General features: G+C 48.1%; 1 protein-coding gene across 7 annotated transcripts in view; it reads right to left on the bottom strand.

The window, feature by feature from the left end:
• LOC135903072 (collagen alpha-1(III) chain-like) overlaps positions 1-22,335 on the bottom strand; it is a 442,036-nt gene extending 419,701 nt beyond the window's left edge. For all 7 annotated transcript variants that reach the window (XM_070532327.1, XM_065453972.2, XM_065453975.2 and 4 more), the window contains exons 1-3: positions 22,259-22,335; positions 19,004-19,082; positions 6,108-6,235 (exon numbers count right to left, since the gene is read on the bottom strand). In XM_070532327.1, the coding sequence (XP_070388428.1) occupies positions 6,108-6,235; positions 19,004-19,082; positions 22,259-22,268 (217 nt within the window). In that variant the 5' untranslated portion in view covers positions 22,269-22,335. The remainder of the gene's footprint in view (positions 1-6,107; positions 6,236-19,003; positions 19,083-22,258) is intronic.
• Between the last annotated feature and the right edge of the window lie 1,593 nt (positions 22,336-23,928).

Genomic DNA, 23,928 nt, shown 5'->3' with positions numbered 1-23,928 from the left:
TGGTCACGTCGACAGAGATTGCGTCCGCACGTATGCGGTTGCTTCGGAGTCGGCATCGCAAGACAAGTCGACGGAGCTGCTGATGGACGTCGACGAGGCGGAGGAGGCAGCGAAAGGAGCCGAGGAAGTGGGCAAGCCAGCAGGAATGACCAACCCGTCGGGGCTTGCCAGTGGTGACACAAGCACGTCAAGCAATGGGGAGACGCACCCCGATGAGAAGGAATTGCCTCCCAGCAGTGACAGAACCAAGTCAAGCAACGGAGAGACGCACCCCGACGAGAAGGAATTGCCTGCGTCTCGGGCGAAGGCGTCGGAGAATGGGAAGAGCGTTCCGGCACCCACAGTCGTCGACCCAGCGAACAGCTCGCCGAACGCTGACCTGAGCGGCGGCCGCGCAGTCAGCGTCTCCGTGCCAGCCAAGCGCCCTTATGGCCACACCGGCAACGAAGGGGATAAGGTGGCAGCCACCAGCGTCGAGGAGCCGCCTGCAAAAACAACTCGAGCCAGGCGGGCCAGTCTCCGGCAGCGACCTAACGTTTCGTCTGAGAGGCGAACCGGCGATACAGCACCTACGCTGCAAGGTTCGGAGCCTGCACAGGCTGGCTCCGGCTTCAACGATGGCGTCTAGCCACGCGCTAGACGCGGAGGGTAAGCACCATGCTCTCGGCCTTTTCACTTCCTTGCGAAAATGGCTCCTGCATCTCCGTTGAAGGTCGCTACACTTAATGTCAGGGGCTTGGCAGGAAAGAAAAAGCAAAGTCAGGTGTATCGGCTTTTAACGGAGCACGACATTGATATATTGGCCGTGCAGAAAACAAAAGTTGACGGTGAGGAAGAGACCGGGAGCATGGTGCGACGTTTCAAGTCTAGATTCTATGCTATTGTAAGCCATGCCATCGGCACATCTGCTGGTTGGGTCCTTTTCATTAAGAAGTTGCCGGCTCTGGTCGTGCATGCTGATTTCTCGTGCTCGTCAGGTCGGTGTGTTGCTGTCGATTTCACACTCAGAGATACAGAATGGCGTGTTTTATGTTTGTACGCACCAAATGTTGTGGATGAAAGGGTCGATTTCTTTAGAAGTGTTGAGCAGTGTCTCAGCTTCGATAAACAGCTGATTATCATGGGCGACTTCAACTGTGTCCTGAGTGCATGTGATAAGACTAGTGATCGGGGGTTCAGGGACGCAAGTACTGAGGTACTGTCGCAAATCATAGACAAATGGAACCTTGAGGATGTGGCGGAGTGTATGCAAGGCGCGGGTGGTGTGAAGTACACACATTTCCAGCGTGCAAGTCATGCCCATCTGGACCGCATTTATGTAACGTTGGACGCGATTCCAAAATGCAACAGTTATCAAGTAGTGCCGGTGTCTTTCTCAGACCTATGTTTAGTAGAGTGCGGGATTGGGGCAAAAAAACCTGGCATTGCTTTTAGCTGGGAACTGTGGAAGATAAATAACAAGCTGATTAAAGACGATGCTTTCAACCTTGCGGTAGTTGAAGAAATCGGCAAAATAGAGCCGAATAAAGAACTGAAAACATGGCAACAGTGGGAGCTTTGTAAGGAACAACTTAAAATAAAAGCAATAGAGCGGTCTTGTTCTATGGCGTACGAGGAGAAACTAAATGAACGTAATCTAAGGTCTATGCTTTCAAAACTGCTCGAGAAAGAATGCGAAGCGCCTGGTAAATGGATCGATGACATTAGGAAAACGAAACAAAAAGTCGAAGTGATAGAAGAGGAGCGTTATCGTGGTGCGCTGGTCCGGGCGAGAGCCGAACATGTAGCTGCTGGGGAGACACCGTCTAAACGAGCACTCGGCATTGAAAAAGCCCACGCTCGTCGAAATCACATAGACAACATAGAATGGGGGGGGGGGGGCGTCTTGTCGGATGATAACGAACATATTAAGCGTGCATTTTTTCAGTACTATCAGGCATTGTTCGCATTACAGGTTACCAACATGAACACGTTTAAGGATAAGTTCCTTGGGGCACTGCCGCGACTCAACGATGCGCAGAAGGATAGGTTAGAGCTGCCAATAACCGAATCAGAGGTAGAAACGGCGATAGACAATTTAAATCCTGGTAAATCGCCAGGACCGGACGGGTTAAGCGCGGCATTTTACAAAGCTTTTAAGCGTGGAATCGCGCCAATATTTACGGTAGTGTTTAATGAAGCTTACAAAATTAACGAATTGCCTCCGTCTTGTGCAAGATCACACACTGTCTTAATCGCCAAAACTGACGAAGCGGCGAGGTTACGACACCTAACAGCGTACCGGCCAATCGCACTCACAAATGTGGATTACAAAATTTATATGAACGTTGTAGCGCGAAGATTACAGTCAGTAATCCAGGAAATCGTTGGGTCGCATCAAACGTGCGGGATTAAGGGACGATCTATTACGACTAATATTCACACAGCAAGATGCGTGCTGGAGTGCTGCGATATTACAAATAGCCCCGTGGCCATCTTACAACTAGACCTTGAAAAAGCTTTCTACTGTGTCGCGCATGAAATTTTGCTTTGCATACTAGACCATGTTAACGTTGATTCTGTTATTCGCGAGGGTGTGGCCCTGGCATATCGGAACTGCACGACGAGATTGATCGTTAACCAGAGTCTGGGGGCCCCCATTAGCGTGAACCTGTCGGTACGCCAGGGTTGTCCCCTTAGTCCTCTTTTGTTTTGCATCTACATAGAGGCGATGTGCTTAAACATCATGAAAAAACAGACAATTCCCGGTTTTCGGTTGCAAGCAGCGGAAGTCAAGCTGTTGGCATATGCGGATGATGTGGCGGTGTTTTCAACCAGTAGGGAAGGTGTAACTGAGGCTATTAAATGTGTAGAGAACTTTTGCCAAGTCACAGGCAGCAGAGTGAACTTAGCAAAATCACTAGGGCTCTGGCACGGAGAATGGCAATCGACGCCCGACCGCTTCGCAAACGTGTCCTCGGTAACGACCCCAAAGAGGTACTTGGGAGTACCTCTAGAATGCTACCGTGATAGCGCGACATATTGGACAGCGCAGACTCATGATACACGTGGAAAGGCGGAAAGGTGGAAAGGAACAAACATCGATTTTTGCTAGAGCCACCGTGTGCAATCTGTTCTTTATTAGTAGGCTGTGGTATGTAATGCAGGTGTTACATTGTGCAAGACTCAATGTACAGAAGCTGCATCGAATTTTTGCCATTTTCGTGTTGGATGCGCAATGGGAAAGGTGCAGCCGAACAAATTTGTTCAGAGGAGTCAAGAATGGTGGATTGGGCCTGGGACACCTTTTTTTTGCGGCAGATTGTGAACAGGTTTCTTTTCCTTCGCGACGTCAGCGATCCTTTTTTGCGCACCGCATGCCAAGTAAGGCTCGGGCGCGCGTTGCCAGACTTTGTTGTTTCAACCGAAACACTCACGGGAGGCATTTTTGGATACTTTAGAAAAGTTGTCGCAAGTGTACGATTCCTTGCAACGAGGTTTTCAAATGAATATTTATCAACTGTAAAAAAGAAAAAAATGTACAAAGATTTGTGTGACGTTGTTCTGCCGGAGCCAATCTACAGAGCCCTGTACAGTGGAGGCCCTGGTAGGGACGTGTTAAAAAGAGTAAAAAAATGCAAGTTGCGCCAGGGGTTAAAACCTTCTTTTTTAAGTTACACACTGGAACATTGTCAGTAAAAATGTTTTTACAGGAAAAGGGCTTATTTCTTCCATGGGGATCTCACTGCCTTATCTGCAAACAACCAGAAACGATAGATCACGTTTTTCTTCATTGTTGGGGAGGGGTATTTTTTTGGGACGTACTACAAAGAACGTTAAATAAACAGTTTCCCCTCGACCCTCACGGAATACGGTATCTACCCATTGCTAACGAGGATGGTTTTCCGTTTGATTTATTAATGTTAATTGGCCTCCACAGTATTTGGCGCTCTCGAATGGCAGGATACTACTGCGATCCCGACGCACGACCAACGCGAATTTATTTCCGTGAAACTGTGCATCGGTTTGTTGAGATTTTGAAGGCCGGTGGGGATACTCCCGAGTGGCTGTCAAGGGTGGAGCCATTGATGGCTCTAAATGAATTTTAATGTGGCGAAGCCAGCCTCCCACCAGGCTGTTTATGTCAATACGACGTGTTCATTGTATCTTTTATGTTTTGTTTTATGTATTGCTATTGCTGTTCTTTCTTTGTCAAAGTCAGGCAATAAAGAAAAAAAAAGAACTCGTGGCTCAGTGGTAGCGCCTCCGTCTCACACTCCGGAGACCCTGGTTCGATTCCCACCCAGCCCATCTTGCAAGTTGTTTTTTATTCATGAAGTGCCTGCTGGGATTTATCGCTCACGCCCAACGCTGCCGACGTCGGCACCGACGCCGACGACACCGGCTTTTCTACGACACGAGCTCCTTAATGCTGTCGCGTTAAAACTGGCTGTGGCTTAGCTAAGGTTAAGCCCAGGATGCGAAGCATACTAGCCTTCATTTTAACGCGACAGCGTTAAGGAGCACGTGTCGTAGAAAAGCCGGTGTCGTCGGCGTCGGCTCAGGCGTGCGTCGCTTGCTCGGGCGCACATTTCGTTGTCGCGCCGAACCCTGCGTTGCTCGACGCTCACCGCGTCCGATGCGGGGCGCGTAGTCACTGCGCCGTAGCAAAGCCACCTAGAAACAGTCTTTGTAGCACGCCGCTACCTTCGCTTCTCATTCCAACGAGCAGCTCTGTCTCCAGGGGAGGCATCTCACCTCGTGAGTGTCTTGCAGAGGCAAGCGCAGCTGCTTATATACCGCCATGACGCCGCGAGCGACGGCGCGAGTTGGAGCCCCGTTTCTCCTCTGTCGTGACGTCGCGGTGTCACGTGGTATTGAAGGCGACACCGCCGCGCCTGAGGAGCTGGGTTGAGCTCTAGTAATATGCTTCGCATAAAACGTTTTTGCGTTTTACATGTATTTGAATAGGCCGCGTCGGCGTTGGACCCGAGCTAAAGCTTGCTCTTAAGCACTCCCCATGCGTGGGCCGATACCGAAGATAGTTTCATTCCGGCCCTACACGCGTCGGAGGTGAAACAGGCGTTACGGACTTGCCATACGTGGGCCGATCCCGAAGATTTTGATATGCCGTGTCGACCCGCGGCGGAAGCCGAAGCTGGCGTTAAGCACTCTCGATACGTGGGCCTATGCCGAAATTGGTGCAATACCGGCCCAACCCACGTCGCAGGTGAAGCAGGCGTTAAGCACACGCCATACATGGGCCGATACCGACGATAGTGCAATACCAGCCCGACCATCGTCGGAGGTAAAGAGGCGTTAAGCACTCCCCATGCATGGCCCGATCCCGAAGAATAGTGCAATACCGGCCCGACCCGCGTCGGAGGTGAAGCAGGCGTTAAGCACCCCCATGCGTGGGCCGATCCCGAAGATCTTCATATGCCGGGCCCATCAGCGGCGGAGGTGAAGCTGGGGTTAAGCACTTCCCATAGGTGGGCCGATTGCGCAGATACTGCAAGGCCGGCCCACCTCGCGTCGGAGGTGAAGCAGGCTAAACACTACCCGTACGTAGGCCGATCCCGAAGATAGTGCAATGCGGGGCCGACCCATGGCGAAGGTGAAGCTGGCGCTAGGCACTCTCCATACGTGGGTGGATCCCGATAAGCACACTTCATACGTGGGCTGATCCCGACGATAGTGCAATACCGGCCCAACCCACGTCGCAGTTGAAGCAAGCGTTAAGCATTCCCAATACGTGGGCCGATCCCAAAGATAGTGCAATTCTGGGTCGACCCGCGGCGGAGGTAAGCAGGCGTACAGAGGCGATGCGCGCGGACAGTGGCGTTGTATTTTTACTAAATGTCCTTAGTTTTGAAAATTGCCTGTGTCAATGAAAGGGAATGGGAAACGTCACGCTAAATTTCGTAGTTATACCCAGCGTGCCGGATGTCGTGATTGCTGCCAAATCTAAGTTGCGCTAAACTGCAGTGGTGATCTACAAGCTAGAATATGTTTTTAGAGCACGAGCAGTAAGGGCAAAATGCTTTTCTACTGCATGCAAAGCGCTGTATGTGCTATGCGTGTGGTCGTATAGGTAGTAGTATACGCAAATAGAGGTCGGTACTCACTGACGTAGACGTTGGAGATAAGGATGAGCAGAATGATCATGAGGATGAGCAGGATAAGGATGCAGCAGCATATGATGGGAACAATTTCGTCGGGGTAAGTGTCCTCATCTTTGCGTTCTTCGTTGCGCCTGCGGAAGTTAATGCCCAACTGTGAGTGATCCATTTCCACTTCTTGCTCCCCTTCATTGCATCGCAACTTATTGCTGCCCGCTTTTAGTTTTCATCCCTGTTGTCTCTTGCAATTTCGCATTTCTCACGCAACAAGACGATTGTTGAAGACGGTGGGTTGGGTTAGGTTATCTTAGTTTGATAGGTTGACCGACAGGCTAGGTTAGGTTAGTTTTGATAGCTTGGCTGAACAGGTCAAAACTCACATAAATAAATGTTGCCATCAGCGTTTTTTTTCCCACGGTCACAACTTCGACGTTGTAAAAACACATTTAAAAGGTTTGTATGGCATTTGCATGAAACCGAGAACCACATGTAGCCATTTGCCAAGGAGTGTTTCTGGCTGCCGGTGTGAGGCATAGACTCGGCCAGTCTTTAGATTCCAGTAGCCAGTCGTTTGCTTCCCTGCACGAATTGATGTTTTGTTCTGCTTCTCAAATGTTCCGTAAGCAAAATCCATCATGAATGCCCGTTGCTGCGCGATGCTCAGCAAGCATCGTCTAGGTAGAGATCTCTAGTAAAAATTACATCATTGCATTGCCGCAAAATTTAGTACCACCTTCAAAACATTGAAAAGAAGCTTGAGCTAACCACAGCGGGGTCGTGCAGAACGTTCGTTTGGCGCCAAGTATAACATGTAGGTGCCGCTCCTTTGTTTTATCAGTCATCAAGTATGTTTAGGGCATAGTTCACAACTTCCACAAGGTTAGTTACTTGCTTTGCGCCGTCGTGAAATTCATCCAGTGCGGAGGAGCCGAGACGACCGCTTTCATATACCATTAGCCAAGGATAAGAGACCGGACAACAGTGGCTGCGAAAGGCTGAAGCCCCAGTGGGTCCGAATAATTTAACCTTTGAGAGGCCACAGCTTAGAAGTGAATGATGACCAAGTGTTGTTCTACCAATAGATATAAAAAAATGGCGGCATGCCGCGCTTAAAACATGCTTCCCTTACAGCTTGCTGTGACGGATCCTTGAACACTCGGCAAATAAACAGCTTCAGTCAAGGGCTCTTACTGACATCACTATCGATTTGCACGAAACCTTTGCGTTAAAAGTTCGCGAACTCAACGCAGGTGCTGAAATCTGTCTGGAGCGAAGCTTCTGTGAAGCGGGCAATTGACTGCTATACTACTAAATGTCATGCGCATAAGTGTATCCATCCAATGCAACGCGTTTTGGTTCATCATCTAACCTGATTCGTCGGTACAATTGTTGTGTTTCTACGCCGCATAGTTCACGAGAAACGGATGTCCACATAGTTCACGAGAAAGGGATGTCCGCACATTCTATGCAAGAACGTACGTGCATTGTAGACGTAGGCACACACACCATATGCAGATGCATTTATATCTTCCCTATCCCGTATGCCAGAGCGGCACACAGGCACTGCCACAACAGTGAGTAGTGGGTTTATAAGAAAGTAAATGCAGTCAAACCAGTTGTTGTATATTATGGGATAGCCTATGAATAGATTGGTGTTTTGTACGCACTGATGGGCCGACATTATAGCATGCGTTGCTCTATTATGAGATGTGTGTGCTTTAGAAACACCCATGAAACTAGAAGGTTTGCAGCGGTGGCGTAGAGGTAGAACACCCACCTCGCGTGCAAGAGGTTCGTGGTTCGAATCCCGGTGCCGGCAATTTTCCAGCGGATTAAAAAAAAATCTGCGTGTTGATAAAATTGCATAAACAGGCCTGGAGTGTGGCCTGCACCCGGTGACCAGAACCGGTAACGCACTCCCTCAGCAGAGCAGGATTGGCCAACCTGGTGCAGTACTTGGCCACAACCTCCTATATGAACAACACAATCAAACCCCGGCCCTCAGTCCCCAGCAGCTGTGAAGCAACTGACAACGGCGGCGATCAGACCTGCGACGCAGCAGAGGGTGCTAAGAATCACTGGCTGCGGACCAGCCGCCATTGGAATATGAACCTGGCAACGTTTAACGCTAGAACGTTATCTAGTGAGGCGAGCCTAGCAGTGCTATTCGAGGAATTAGAGGGCAGTAAATGGGATATCATAGGGCTCAGTGAAGTTAGGAGGCCAAAGGAAGCATATACAGTGCTAAAAAGCGGGCACGTCCTGTGCTACCGGGGCTTAGCGGAGAGAAGAGAACTAGGCGTCGGATTCCTAATTAATAAGAATATAGCTGGTAACATACAGGAATTCTATAGCATTAACGAGAGGGTGGCAGGTCTGGTTGTGAAACTTAATAAGAGGTACAAAATGAAGATTGTACAGGTCTATGCCCCTACATCCAGTCATGATGACCAGGAAGTCGAAAGCTTCTATGAAGACGTGGAATCGGCGATGGGCAGAGTGAAAACTAAATACACTATACTAATGGGTGACTTTAATGCCAAGGTAGGCAAGAAGCAGGCTGGAGACAAGGCAGTGGGGGAATATGGCATAGGCACTAAGAATATCAGGGGGGAGTTATTAGTAGAGTTTGCGGAACAGAATAATATCGGGATAATGAATACCTTCTTCCGCGAGCGGGATAGCCGAAAGTGGACGTGGAGGAGCCCAAACGGAGAGACTAGAAATGAAATAGACTTCATACTCTGTGCTAACCCTGGCATCATACAAGATGTGAACATGCTAGGCAAGGTGCGCTGCAGTGACCACAGGATGGTAAGAACTCGAATTAGCCTAGACCTTAGAAGGGAACGGAAGCAACTGGTACATAAGAAGCCGATCAATGAGTTATCGGTAAGATGGAAAATAGAGGAATTCCAGATCAAGCTACAGAACAGGCATTCGGCTTTAACTCAAGAAGAGGACCGTAGTGTTGAAGCAATGAACGAAAATCTTGTGGGCATCATTAAGGAGTGTGCAGTGGAAGTCGGTGGTAACTCCGTTAGGCAGGATACCAGTAAACTATCGCAGGAGACGAAAGATCTGATCAAGAAACGCCAATGTATGAAAGCCTCTAACAATACAGCTAGAATAGAAATGGCAGAACTTTCGAAGTTAATCAACAAGTGTAAGACAGCTGACATAAGGAAGTATAATATGGATAGAATTGAAGATTCTCTCAGGAACGGAGGAAGCCTAAAAACAGTGAAGAAGAAACTAGGAATTGGCAAGAATCAGATGTATTCGTTAAGAGACAAAGCCGGCAATATCATTACTAATATGGATGAGATAGTTCAAGTGACTGAGGATTTCTATAGAGATTTATACAGCACCAGTGGCACCCACGACGATAATGGAAAAGAACATAGTCTAGTGGAATTCGAAATCCCACATGTAACGCCGGAAGAAGTAAAGAAAGCCTTGGGAGATATGCAAAGGGGGAAGGCAGCTGGGGATTATCAGGTAACAACAGATTTGTTGAAGGATGGTGGGCAGATTGTTCTAGAGAAACTGGCCACCCTGTATACGAAATGCCTCACAACGTCGAGCGTACCGGAATCTTGGAAAAACGCTAACATAATCCTAATCCATAAGAAAGGGGACGCCAAAGACTTGAAAAATTATAGACCGATCAGCTTGCCGTCTGTTGCCTACAAAGTATTTACTAAGGTAATCGCAAATAGAATCCGGAACACCTTAGACTTCTGTCAACCAAAGGACCAGGCAGGATTCCGTAAAGGCTACTCAACAATAGACCATATTCACACTATCAATCAGGATATAGGGAAATGTGCGGAATATAACCAATCCTTATATATAGCTTTCATTGATTACGAGAAAGCATTTGATTCTGTCGAAACCTCAGCAATCATGGAGGCATTACGGAAACAGGGCGTAGACGAGCCGTATGTAAAAATACTGAAAGATATATATAGCGGCTCCCACAGCCACCGTAGTCCTCCATAAAGAAAGCAACAAAATCCCAATAAAGAAAGGCGTCAGGCAGGGAGATACGATCTCTCCAATGCTATTCACAGCGTGTTTACAGGAGGTATTCAGAGACCTGGATTGGGAAGAAATGGGGATAAAAGTTAATGGAGAATACCTTAGTAACTTGCGATTCGCATATGATATTGCCTTGCTTAGTAACTCAGGGGACCAACTGCAATGCATGCTCACTGACCTCGAGAGGCAAAGCAGAAGAGTGGGTCTGAAAATTAATCTGCAGAAAACTAAAGTAATGTTTAACAGTCTCGGAAGAGAACAGCAGCTTACAAGCGGCAGCGAGGCACTGGAAGTCGTAAGGGAATACATCTACTTAGGGCAGATAGTGACTGCGGATCCGGATCATGAGACGGAAATAATCAGAAGAATAAGAATGGGCTGGGGTGCGTTTGCCAGGCATTCTCAGAACATGAACAGCAGGTTGCCATTATCCCTCAAGAGAAAAGTGTATACTAGCTGTGTCTTACCAGTACTCACCTACGGGGCAGAAACCTGGAGGCTTACGAAAAGGGTTCTAATCAAATTGAGGACGACGCAACGAGCTATGGAAAGAAGAATGATAGGTGTAACGTTAAGGGATAAGAGCAGATAGGGTGAGGGAACAAACGCGAGTTAATGACATCTTAGTTGAAATCAAGAAAAATAAATGGGCATGGGCAGGACATGTAATGAGGAGGGAAGATAACCGATGGTCATTAAGGGTTACGGACTGGATTCCAAGGGAAGGGAAGCGTAGCAGGGGGCGGCAGAAAGTTAGGTGGGCGGATGAGATGAAGAAGTTTGCAGGGACGGCATGGCCCCAATTAGTACATTACCGGGGTTGTTGAGAAATATGGGAGAGGCCTTTGCCCTGCAGTGGGCGTAACCAGGCAGCTGCTGCTGCTGCTGATGATGATGAAACTACATATAAATTTTTTAATCTATATGCTAGTTCGGGATGAGGCGTAAAGAAGCGCGGTCTACTCACTGACACGAAATTATCAGTTAACAATTTATACTACATGAACCGCAGTGATTTACAAGATAACAAATTAAGGAGCCACGTGAAATGCCGCAGGTGAAAAGGAGAGGCGGGATCGGCAACAATACTTTGGCTTAACCAACACGCGTTTGTGGCTTACATAATTTTTCGCTTCTGCGCCACTACTCTGCAAACTTCTCACTCCTGCTTCTTGAGTCTACTGCTGCTTCTTGAACATTTATATATCATTCTGAAGTTTATGGAAATGAAATAGACATTTAACAGAAAAATATTTCTGAAGTTAGTTACTGCGTGACTATTCAAATAATTGTGTTCTCCAGAGTCAACCCACCCGCAAAGAGGCTGACATGTCTTAGTCGGACAACTCCTTGTTTTTAAGTGAGGAAAACATGACACAGAGACCGATAACAAATTTAATGATTATTTCAGGGAGGCTCCACATAGTTGCCAAAGTGCACCAACGAACTGAGGGTGCGACATACTTTTCCAAATCGCATCATTTTGTCTAAGAAGAGGTTTCATTAAGATGGTAACTGTGATGATTGCGACAACACCGACGATATCTTGACGATGACTAGCGAGGTCGTTACATTAACAATGACGACCACGACAACGACACAATTACGGCACAACGGCTCAAATGTGTTAAATGGGGGCAGAAATCCTCAGGGGCGGATATCTTGCAATAGCAAGTTATGTTAATTGTGTAAAATATTGTTACGTAGGAAGACGCAGACGAAAAGCTATGTACAAGTATATTTACAAGAATATACGCTGCGCTTGGCCAAGAGGCAACAGCGCGCGCTAGCTTCTCCTCGTCGTCGTAGTTTTCGCACTGCTCACCCTTTTCGTGATCGCACTTATTGTTCTGTAGCACTACCCCCGCCTGCAAAAGCGCCGTCCCGGAGCAACTTAAGATCGGACTCGGAAGCAGTGTAGTAGGCCTTGAGCCTACTGACATGCACGACATCACTTGATGCCAGAAGAGAGGACGAGGTTGAACCCACCTGAGCAATTTCGTAAGTCACAGGCGTCACCTGGCGCAGCACGCGGTAGGGCCCAGTGTATCGCGAAGGGAGCTTCTCTGAAAGTCCGACGTGACGGGAGGGCGACCACAGGAGCACGAGCGCACCAGGCGAAAACTGTATGTCACGATGGCGGGCGTTGTAATGACAGTGCTGAGTGGCTTGTGAGGTCGTCAGTCGAGCACGGGCAAGCGGGCGTGCATGGTCGGCGAGGGCGATGGCGTCGCGCGCACATTCCCTTGTTGAGATCGCAGCAGGAGGAAGTGCCGTGTCTAGGGGAAAGGTAGGTTCGCGACCGTACAGTAGATAAAATGGAATGGAAAACTTTATTGCCTCTTTAAAGGTTTTAGCGGGTGGAGGCCGAAGTCTTCATTCTTGAAGCTTGAGTCCTCTTCAGCCATGGATGGGCCCCTAGTCCAGGGCTCCACTGAGCCGGGCCGCCTCGAACGCGTGCGCTATTAGAGCTCTTTGAGTCTCTAGCTCGCTGCTGGTGAGCCAGCTCTCCCATTGCTCCACACTTGGTGTTTTGTGTTTGTGGAATGCCTGGTTTCTTGTACTCCCATGTAATGTGGTATAATGTTGGCTTAGCTCCACACCACGGACAGGTTCCGCTATAGTGCGTGGGGAACATCCTACTTAGTATGTGTAAGTTTGGAAATTTGCCCGTTTGCAGTCTCCGCCATCCTGCGGCCTCCTCCTTTGTTAATGCTTTATGTGGTGGCGGATATTGATATCTTAGACCCTTATAGAGGTTTAATAGCTCTGAATAGCTGTTCCCGCAGTTGATCTGTGGCCCCTCTGGGGCGGTTGACATTCCTGCTCGGCTGGTCATCCCTCGAGCCAGGCAGTCCGCCCCTTCGTTGCCCCTGATCCCTGCGTGGCTTGGTATCCAGATAATGTTATGTGTGGGTTGTCCCTCAGCGACTGGAACTCTGCTGAGGATCTTGAGCGCCGTGTTACTTATTCTTCCTCTTATATAGCTCCGGCACGCCTCTTGTGAATCTGTTAGAATATTGAGGGATATTCCTGTTCTATAACCTTCTTCCGCTGCCAGTGCGACAGCAATTTCCTCTGCCTCGGTTATGTTAGCCACCTCGGCCGTGACTCCTGTGATTAATTCTCCTTGATTATTTACTACTACGGCTGCCGCGTTATTTTTGTGTGCGTGTGAGTATAGGGACGCATCGGTATAGACTGTATTGTCCCGATGTCCCATCATCTTTTCGTAAAACTCTGCCCTAGCCTGTCTCCTACTCGCATGGAGGTTTGGGTCCATGTTGCGAGGGATAGGTTGTATGCGTAGTTTCTTTCTTAGTGGGTCTGGTATTGTGGCCCTGCTACTTTGTCGTTTTTCTACTTCCCGACCTAGCTTTGTCAGGAGCGCCCTTCCCGTCGTTGTGTTGCTGAGTCTTCGTACTTGTGCGTTGAGCTGGCATTCCCTTAGTTCTTCAAAAGTGTTGCTGATTCCAAGTTGCATGAGTTTGTCGTTGGATGTGTTCCTTGGGAGGTGGAGAGCTGTTTTATACGCTTTCCGGAGGATGGTGTCCACTTGCTCTTCTTCGGTTTTGGTGATTGCATGGTACGGCAGTGAGTATGTGACCCGGCTGACTATCAGGCTGTTGACCAACCTGAGTGTGTCCTCCTCTTTCATGCCATATCGCTTGTGTGCCACTCTGCTAATCATTCAGCCCACCTGTCCTGCTGCTTTGTTTAGCAGGCAGATCGTGTGGATGCATTTCCGGCTTCCTTGCAACCACATGCCGAGGATTCTAATCATCTTTTGTTCCGGGATGTTTTGTCCTTCTAGCCTTACTTCGAGCGGGGCATCAGTGGGGTGTCTGCCCACCCTGAGGAGTTCAGATTTCTCCGTGGAGCATCTGAGGCCTCTTTGCTTTGTGTATTCTTCGATGCAGGTGGCAGCTTCTTGTAGTGCCTCTTGTTTATCCCCTAGTGAGCCTTGAGTAGTCCAGATCGTTATGTCGTCCGCGTACATTGCGTGACTGATTCCTTGGATCTTGCTAAGTTTCTTGGTAAGGTTGACCATCGCTATGTTGAAGAGTACTGGCGAGATTACTGAGCCCTGCTGAGTGCCCTTGCATGGCGGTTGAAAGGCGTTACTCCGTAGGTCTCCTAGGCCTACTGTCGCTGTTCTGTCGGTTAGGAAGCTTCTGATATAGTCATGGACTTTCTTCCCGCAATTAGTGGTGTTAATCCCCTCCATAATGGTGGCGTGGGAGACGTTGTCAAAGGCTCCCTCGATGTCGATGGCCATGACCACGTTTTCCCCGTGTTTCGGCATTGTCTCGAGTACCTCTTCCTTTAGCTGTAGCAAGATATCTTGGGTAGACAAGTTTGCCCTGAAGCCGAACATGGTGTTGGGGTACCATCCTCCGTCTTCAAGATGCGTTGGGATTCTTAGGATCACTATTCTTTCGTACAGCTTGCCTAGGCATGATGTAAGCGAAATCGGTCTGAGATTTTCAATTCGGAGTTTTTTGCCAGGTTTGGGAATCATCACCACTACGGCGTGTTTCCACTCCGCTGGTACTTTGCCATCCTCCCATAGTTTGTTGAGGTAGAGGGTGAGCAGATCAATTGCTTCGTCGCTGAGGTTTCGAATTAGCGAGTTTCGGATTTTGTCCGCCCCTGCTGCTGTGTTCTTTGTTGCAGCCCTTACAGCCTCGACGACCTCTTCTCTTGTGATGGGTTGGTCCGTAGTTGAGTTTTCGTCACCCTGGTAGTCGCCTCGGTAGCCTTCTACCGAGATCTTTCCGTAGCATTTTTTCCGTACTGCTTGGAGCAGTTGTTCGTCTGTTCCTTCATACTGGTGGATTCATCTCTGAATGGATTTGCTGCTTTCCGCCTTGCTCTTGCTCGGATCCATGAGTGTTCTGAGGATATGCCATGTTCTGGCTGTGCTTAGGGTGCCATTCAGTGAGGTACTAAACTGCTGCGCAATTTGTACGCAAATGTTACGTGAGGAAGGGCAATGTACCAGTCGTGGTGGTCTTTGGAAACGTACTTGGACAGCATATCGGTAAGAGTACGGTTTAACCACTCTGTCAGGCCATTGGTTTGAGGATGGTATGAGGTAGTCAGCTTGTGTTCAATGTAGCAGGAACGCACAATGTCCGCGATAACTTTCGAGAGGAAGTTTCGACCATGGTCAGTAAGCCGCTGTCACGGGGCGCCATGAAGCAAGATAATGTCACGGCAGAAGTCCGTGACGCCAGTGGCGCAACTGGTAGGGAGAGCCGGAGTGATAGCGTATCGGGTGGCGTGATCAGTCGCGACGGCTACCCATTTGTTCCCAGAGGATGGCGTGGGAAAGGGACCGAGCAAGTCTAATTCAACACGAAAGAACGGTTCTACAGGGACGGTGATCGGTTGGAGATGACCGGCAGGTAGCACCTGAGGTGTTTTCCGACGCTGGCAGGGATCACAGGCAGCAACATAGCGTCGAACGGAGCGCACGAGACCAGGCCAGTAGAAGCGGTGGCGGACGCGGTCGTACGTGCGGGTTACCCCAAGACGTCCTGCAGTGGGTGCGTGAAGCATCTCAAAGAGCACAGTCTGTCGTAGCTGTTTTGGCACGACAAGAAGAAGATCAGAGCCGTCAGGGAGGAAGTTCCGTCGATACAGAATGCCGCCCCGGAGGACATTTCGGCGAACGAATGCGTCAGTAGGTGTTGAACGCGGATGCTCGATAAGTGCTCGCAGCGATAGGTATCGGTACTGCTCATCGGCGATGTTAGCGAAGGCAGACACAGAGAAAATGCCGTTGGCGCTACTACTGTCGGCGTCGTCAGGCTCGTCGACCGGGTAGCGAGACAGGCAATCAGCGTCCTTGTGTAGACGGCCAGATTTATAGGTGACAGTATACGAATATTCTTCGAGGCGTAAGGCCCAGCGACCAAGTCTTCCTGAAGGATCTTTCAGTGAGCACAACCAGCAAAGTGCATGATGGTCGGTGACAACGGAAAAGGGTCGGCCATATAAGTATGGGCGGAATTTCGCAACCGCCCAAACTAGGGCCAGACACTCACGCTCAGTGACGGAATAGTTGCGCTCCGCGGGTGAGAGGAGCCTACTGGCGTAAGCGATAACACGGTCGTGGCCACGCTGGCGTTGTGCCAGTACTACGCCAATTCCGTGACCGCTGGCATCAGTACGGATTTTGGTAGGCGCAGCAGGATCGAAATGGGCCAGAACGGGAGGCGTTGTAAGAATGTTGATTAGATGAGAGAATGCAGAGGCCTTGTTATCGCCACACTGGAAAGGGGCGTCTTTTTTCAAAAGCTTGGTTAGTAGTCGTGCTATGGCGGCAAAATGGCTATGGCGCTACGTACTACGTACTACGTGCTATGGCGCTACGTTTTTGCAAACGAGCAAGTTGAAGGCGTCATCGGCAATGCCTTTGAGGATGTGGGCAACCTTGTCTGACTCAGTCATGTGGGTGTCAACTTTGCGGCACAGAGCCAAGACGTCCTGAATGTACGTGACCTAGGGCTCTTTTGACGTCTGCACACAGCCGGAAAGCGCCTTCTGAGCGGCCAGTTGGTGACCATAGGGGTTGCCGAACAAGTCCCGAAGCTGTGTCTTAAGTGAATTCCAACTGGTTAGCTTATCTTCGTGCGTGCGATACCAAACTCTGGGTGTGCCACCAAGGTAAAAGACTACGTTGGCGAGCATAATAGTAGGGTCCCACCGGTTATTGCGGCTGACGTGGTCATATAGGCTGATCCAGTCATCGACGTCTTCCCCATTTTTGCCCGAGAATACGCCAGGATCACGGGGAGCGGGGAGATTGATGTAGGTCGTCGAAGTGGCAGCAGGTGTTGGAGCCGGAGGAGTCCGGTTGTCGTCGGCGGGAGCCATGAAGGAAGGCTCGACGTACCGTCCACTGCGAAGCTCTGTGGCGAGGTACAGGGAACGTCCACCTCCACCAGCTATGTTACGTAGGAAGACGCAGACGAAAAGCTATGTACAAGTATATTTATAAGAATATACTCTGCGATTGGCCAAGAGGCAACAGCCCGTGCTAGCTTCTCCTCGTCGTCGTCGTCTTCGCACTGCTCACCCTTTTCGTGAACGCACATATTGTTCCGTAGCAATATTTTTGCTAAATCCTCTTGCCTGAAGCCGTTTATGTGTCGTGCGTGCCGTCTCCAAGGTGTCTATGTACACGTAACAGTTTTCTCTCGTGCCAAGTTATGCTCATTGGTCGCGCTCATGTATGTCAGCTATGTTGCCTTTTTTATGTCATATTAGGTGTAGCCCCGCCAAATACAAACAAAGACAGCGGACTACAAGTATTTCTGCTATTGTGAACCCATTTATTGGGACATTCTTCTACAGTTACTACTAACCATGTTATTTCGCTCGCCTACTTTATTTCTGAAATGAATACGTGCACCGCTACGCAAAAATGAACAAAACGGCAGCTGCTATAGGAATTGCGGAGGAAGGGGTGCGGTCGGAGACTATTGTAACAAGTTTCAGAATTAATGAAACGCACAATACTTTTGTAGTAAATATATTGTTACAATAGATTAGATATTAGTTTAGTTAATAGTTTATAAAATAAATAGATAATAACAGTCGACTACGTTGCATTTTAGATAGCTTTTGTGTTTAACGCTGTTGGTAGCATTTCAGAAACTCAGTGACGTGTGCATGAATAATTAGGCAGATCGTGATGAGGTAGTAACCGTGTTAGAAGTCTTTTTTTTTGCTATTGTTGTGTATCAGGCTCCATGAGTCGTTTTGAAGAAATCACTTGAGAATCACTAAACTCTAAAGCCAAAGTTAGAGATTTCAGCTTTTCTTTGCTCTCTATCTTTGCGGTGCCTATATATCAGCCACTTGGAGGCTATGAATAACATGTTAGCTTCGTTGTTGCCATCGACGTCAGCAGTTCTCTCAACCTTGTTTCCCGGCAACCACCTTATTGTGTGTAAGTGTCAAGTTTAAAGATAATCGTCACCATTGCAATATACGTATCTTTTGTGCCACCAGACTTTTTTGACTAGCATTAAAATGTAAATGTCCACTCTACCGGTTCGCAATCTCGGGAAAATCAGTTTCGATAGGCTGCTCATCATGTCATGCAGTCCCGCTAAATTTTGCATATTCGGTCCTCCGGATTAAATCCACAGATACCACTACATTCAGTTAGTTTGAGGAGTGTAAAACCCTGCAGTAATTGTCCAGCGCACTTATGGCACGATATTAAAATGCATAGCACACCGCATTCCCGAATGCGGGCTCCCTATAAGACATGTTCTCGTATCCCAATTATGACTGTTGACTAGAATGCTGTATTGTTCGCCCTATGATGATTGTTTTGGGTAGTTTTTGGGCCCTTAGCCAAGAACAACAGAAGGAAAACGAGCTTCGCAAATGCCGGATACTCCAGCTGTCATTAGATTAGCGCTTCAGATGGCTTAATAGTATCACGGCTAAGCAAATCCAACCACTTCATCAAGGCAATATTTTGAGCCCTGCTGCACGAGTTGTTAATGTTGCACGTGAATTCCCATTTCCTGAGGTGAAGAATATGCGTTGATGAAACGAAGTACAAGCGAGATCCCAATTTTCTGTAGGAAATGCTTTACATTACAGCATCATGCGAAGCGCTTTTTTTTTCGTGTTTACTTGTTGCCAGCAAGCAGGCTTACGAAGATTGCGACAAACGTCCCAAAGTTTCGCTAAATTACCCTGCACAGTAGCGGATGCAGGACGCGATGAGGTCGGAGCGATATCACTATATAACTGCAGACGCTAATAGCGTGATTATATGGTAAATAACGAGATACTTCGCCATTCACACGCAAAAATCTGTTACTTACGTTGCAGTGGCGTACTCGCTTTGAATTACTGATAGCTCGCTGCCCGTGCTGGCGTAGCTCGCGTAGCTTTGCTCCGTACCTGAACCGAGTAAAAATGAGGCATCGTAAAGACAAAAGCACGTGTAACCAAACTGCAAGAAGATTAGAGAATACCATCACTTATGCAATCAACCCAAATTCTGTAATAGACTCTTTTGTCACGCGCACCATCAAAAATTACCCGTATGATAGCTATCGAAATATCAGTTGCACAGGTCCCAAGAAGGTCTTCGCGCAATTACGTCCGTCGTGTTGTTTGTTTGGGCTTTCATCAGAATACGGGGCTGCGTAGCAAGCAAAAAAAAAAGGCCGCGGCATGGTCGGGGCGGGAAAGGAACGCATGTCGCTTTCGAAGCAAGTGCTGTAACCAGCGCACCGCGACTGCTTTATATAAGTTGCGCCTCTAATATCATATTATACAACTCGACGCACATGCGGCAAGGCGCTGAGATGTGCTACTTTAATTGCGTCACAGTGGACGAACGTGGGTAACCCGATGAGCTACCCGCAGTAAGTTCGTGGACAATCACCTGTTGTAGCACGGAGGTAGGTTAAGGTGGGCTATTAAGGTGGGCGTGAAATCGCACACCCGCCTCCGAAAATCCCTACGTGGCGTCTGGTTTAATGCTGAGGGGACATCTCTCAGTACCACGTCGGCTCGTCTGTACCATGCGCAGCATTCGCTAAATGTCACATCGAACGTACAAGGAGCAAAGCCACTCAGTTGTGAAAATTAGCGTCATTTGCCTCTCCGCTTCCGAGTTGCACAAACGGCGGTGGGTACTTTACCTCGCCCAGATCAAGCAAGCTAAAATTCCGGGCGTTTTCAACAATTCAGGCTAAATATACAGTGGTGTTACAACCACAACAAGAAAGAAACTAAGGTAAGTGTAAAATTATTTTTAAGGTTTCAAGTTAAAAACATGTCATGCTACACTGTCTAATATGCGCACGTTTACCGTTTGCTAGATACTCAGTGCAGATGCAGGTGTGGTTTGTCTTGCAGAGTTCCTTAGCCAACATAGTGGACACGCAGATCTTTGGTTAATGGCGAGCCTGAGACGTTCGATGCTCTGGTCTCTTTAACATCCTACAAGATGGCCTAGATCTAGCGTCATATGGCACACTGCGACTGTCGTGTGAAGGAGGGGCGCATGCGAGGTTCTCGCGCCCGCGGACCCGGAAATAGCATCGACGCCGGTTTTTGCCGGTGTAAAGGCGCGTTCCCACTGGGACATTAGGCGCCTATAGAGCGGCGCGGCGTCCAATTCAGCTTCGAGCGAATTCGCCCAAACACGTCGACAGTCACCTGGGTCCTTGCGGGATTTGAATGCGAAAGCATGAACACTCGCCTAAGTTATCTACTGAAGTAATAACTCTACCTTAATCCACTTTGCTCCAATCGGTACCAATGATAATCCACATTATTCCATTTTAATTCACCGTTATCGACATTATTCAAGTCTAATCCACCTTAATTCAGCTTGATCCCATTTGCGGAATGGGCCATGTTGGTTTTTTGGGTGCGTGGCCTTTCGTAGTGCGAGCCGCAGAAGTTCCAGCGCGGGGAACACAACGTCAGCGCTTGGTCACTTGGCTTTTGCTATCATTAAATGATAACGCCGGACGCCGGATTTTCCCCTATCTGTGGCATATAATGCTTTCGCATTAAAAACGCCCTCTCAGTCTTAATCGGTTTAGCGATTTCTGCCGCCACTGCTGCCGAAGTCCCTCGCCTTGTACCGACTAAAGTGTTAGTCAGCGAGTTTGTTATCCTTAGCGGCATTCTGCAAATGGCGCTGACCACTCTGGTGCTCGGCACTTGGCAGTAATCTCCATTCAATGTTTCGACGGCTGCTACCTCAGCGTTGTTAACACAATAGGATGTGAGAAATTATCCGGGTTCTCTACGACTATATAGCGCCACGTCAAGCACAAGTAAAATGTCGGGAAGGCGAACTCACGCAAACTGTAAGAAACGCACCACATTCACGCGGGCGGAGGAAACCACGCTATAGTAGTAAACTGTCGGTTGCTTCCCTATTTTTTTCCCGTTATATTTCGAAAAGTGAGAACTTCTGCAGTTGAAAGGCGGGCAAGGCGGTACTTGAATGGCATGAAATTTCTAGCCCTCTGTCGACACCAAACGTCCCAATGTGAACTAGCCATACGGCGTCCCTTGTCAGGGTAGAAATACACATAAATAAAGAATGCAATAAACGCCCTGCGTCGCGATGTGACGTGAGCTTTTGCCAATGAGAGTGAAACGTTCAGTCACGTGATCGAAAGTCGGTCCCAGCAATCGGCTGGCCTTGCCCTCCACGCAACATTCAGAGAGAAAACCACCGATTGCCTGCGCTGTACCGTGGAATCTAAGAAAGCACGAATTATTCTTCTGCCGTGGCGTGGAAACTTTACGACGTTCCCTTCGTGTGAACGACCTCCCGTCGGCGGTGGTACGGGTGTTTTGCCTCGTTAGTGGAGTGAACGAAAACCGCGAAAATACATAGTAAATTCAATATTGATCGCACGTATAAGCTTTCGCGCAATGTTGCATATTGATCGCACATATCGGCTTTCGGCACAATCTTACATAGCGCGATAAGACTTTAGCGCACATCGTTTGCGTGATACATCCACTCAAAAAGAAATCAGAGTATTGATGGCCTAAACTAATTCTGGAATCTAGTGAGACATTAGAACTCCGAGAGCAGCTGTCCAAGATAGGATGACTTTTACTGAAACAGTATAGAAAAGTGGTGCAAATACTGACGCGTCAGTGGTGACTGCTTGCTCCGCGTGGCCTACTAATGCAAGCTTACACTATACATACTCAGCTTTCCTAACAATTGATGCACGTGCGGAAAAGTACCGTGTTTTTAAGTATTTTTCTTGCAGCGCAACAGCACCTTAAACACGCAGGCGAGCGACACGAGGTGAAGGCGGAGGACTCATTTGTTCGCGTTAGTTAGTGGTTTTGAATAGTAAGCAGCTATCCGGTTCCCATCACTGTGCTAATTTCTATGTTGAGGCGCAAAGAAAATGAACGTCAACCAACTCGGACAACTACTGCTGTCTTGGTGCTGGTTAAAGTCAGGTGAGCCCGACAAATTCAACACATTTCTCGGTTCCAACAACGGACTAACTCTGTAAATGCGGCGACATTGGTATGCAAAGCTAAGAACCGGCGTAGAACAAAATTATTAGCGTTCTCACCTTCCCCCATGGCAGACGGCGTCCGCACCCTGGCTGGTTTTCTTCCTCTGCCACCTCGCGCATCTCGAGGATGGAATGCGCACTCAATATGATGATGACAATGATTGTGAACGACAGCTCGCGCCCGCCATATGAGGTTAGGTCAGAAGTTAGGCTGCGGCTGGTGGAGGAAACATAAATGCATCATTTGCTTTAGTTTAGTGCAGCTATTAATACAAAGAAGAAAATACGCCTTAGTAACGTTAGGCTAACCTAACCTAAAAATACAACGTGCGAATAAACTGTAAACGAAGAAGAACCTGCCTGTGAAAGAGCTGGAAATACTAAAAGCACGGCTGTTTTTCTTTTTCGTCACTTGCGACGAAACTCGCAGGCAAATAGATGCTTTTTAAGTCCTCAGGGAAGAAAGCAGATTCATGCATCCTTGAAGTACTGTGACTCAATTTCCAGCCAGGCTCTTTCTTTCAAGTAGGTGCATTTCGACCTCCAGTCACCTGCAATCACACCAAAGAGCTTTGAACGTTGACAGTGAATCACTGATTAGTTTGAAACGTTAAACTCGCATAAGAATTTTGATCACTTGTTTAAAACATGTTTATCAAACGTTATACGTAGTCAATACACTTTTAAGTTAGTATGCACATCCATTCACTGATTTAATCTGACAAAGACATACTTCAGTGGTAATAATTCAATTGCAAGTTTTACTTCACTTCTTCTTCAGGGCCGGGCGGCGCATACACCGAGGGTGCTTATGTGGCGCATACTTTACCCGTTGCTAATGACTGTGCCGCTCATTCAGTGCCAAATATGCACTGCAAAGCGGGAAGCCCTTTCGCTCCGTGGCACGTACCAATCATTGACGACAAATAACAGACGCTTCACAATTACAGACTCTGTATTGCCCCCCATGTTGGTTTGTACGGAAATTTAGGCGGCCCGCCAAGCAAAGCGCGTCGTACTCTATAGTATCCAGGCAGAGGCAAGTGCGAAAGCAAGACTCCGTAGCAGAATGTCCTCGGATTCCTCTCTTGGGACATATTTGCGTCCGCTGAACGTGAGAAAGAAGTTCTTATTGCTCCAGATTGTCTTTGCCTACCTATAAATTAACGCCATTGCAAATTAATTTAGGTGAAGCTAGCCGTAAGATAGGAAAAGGCACGAAGGAGATAAGAGGACAAAGTAATTGTGTCTTTCCACTTTACGAATGCGGCGCGCCACCCCCAATATAATTGCTGTGTTCTCGAAGGTGGTAGATTGCTCCGCATTGACCTGCGAATGTTTATTGAAACTGATGCTGCATGAGACAGCTCAAGATTTACTATACCTAATATTTCGTCGGCCCCGATTTTAACCACAAAGAATATGCGCCTAAAGAACTAGGATTGGTTCATGCCCTATCATTCATTGATGATTCACAGCAGATCTATAAAACAACAGCCAGCTGAAGAAAGTGAAACGAATCCAGTTGTAAAAAGCCAAAGGAAATGAGAATAAATTAAAAAAAAACTGTCTTCATATCACCACTGGAGACGCTATGTACATAAAACAGCAGGTTGACATCCAGAGCTTACTGTGACCAAGTGACTTACTTTAACAATTACTTCGCGCAAACAGCAGTGAAACATACCTATATATTTTTAAGTGCTTGAAATGTTCAAGTCTCCAAG

This window comes from Dermacentor albipictus, chromosome 1 (genome assembly GCF_038994185.2).
Source record: "Dermacentor albipictus isolate Rhodes 1998 colony chromosome 1, USDA_Dalb.pri_finalv2, whole genome shotgun sequence".
Classification (NCBI taxonomy): domain Eukaryota; kingdom Metazoa; phylum Arthropoda; class Arachnida; order Ixodida; family Ixodidae; genus Dermacentor; species Dermacentor albipictus.
Note: the sequence above shows the minus strand (reverse complement) of the source record. Positions and strands in the feature narration are given on the sequence as shown.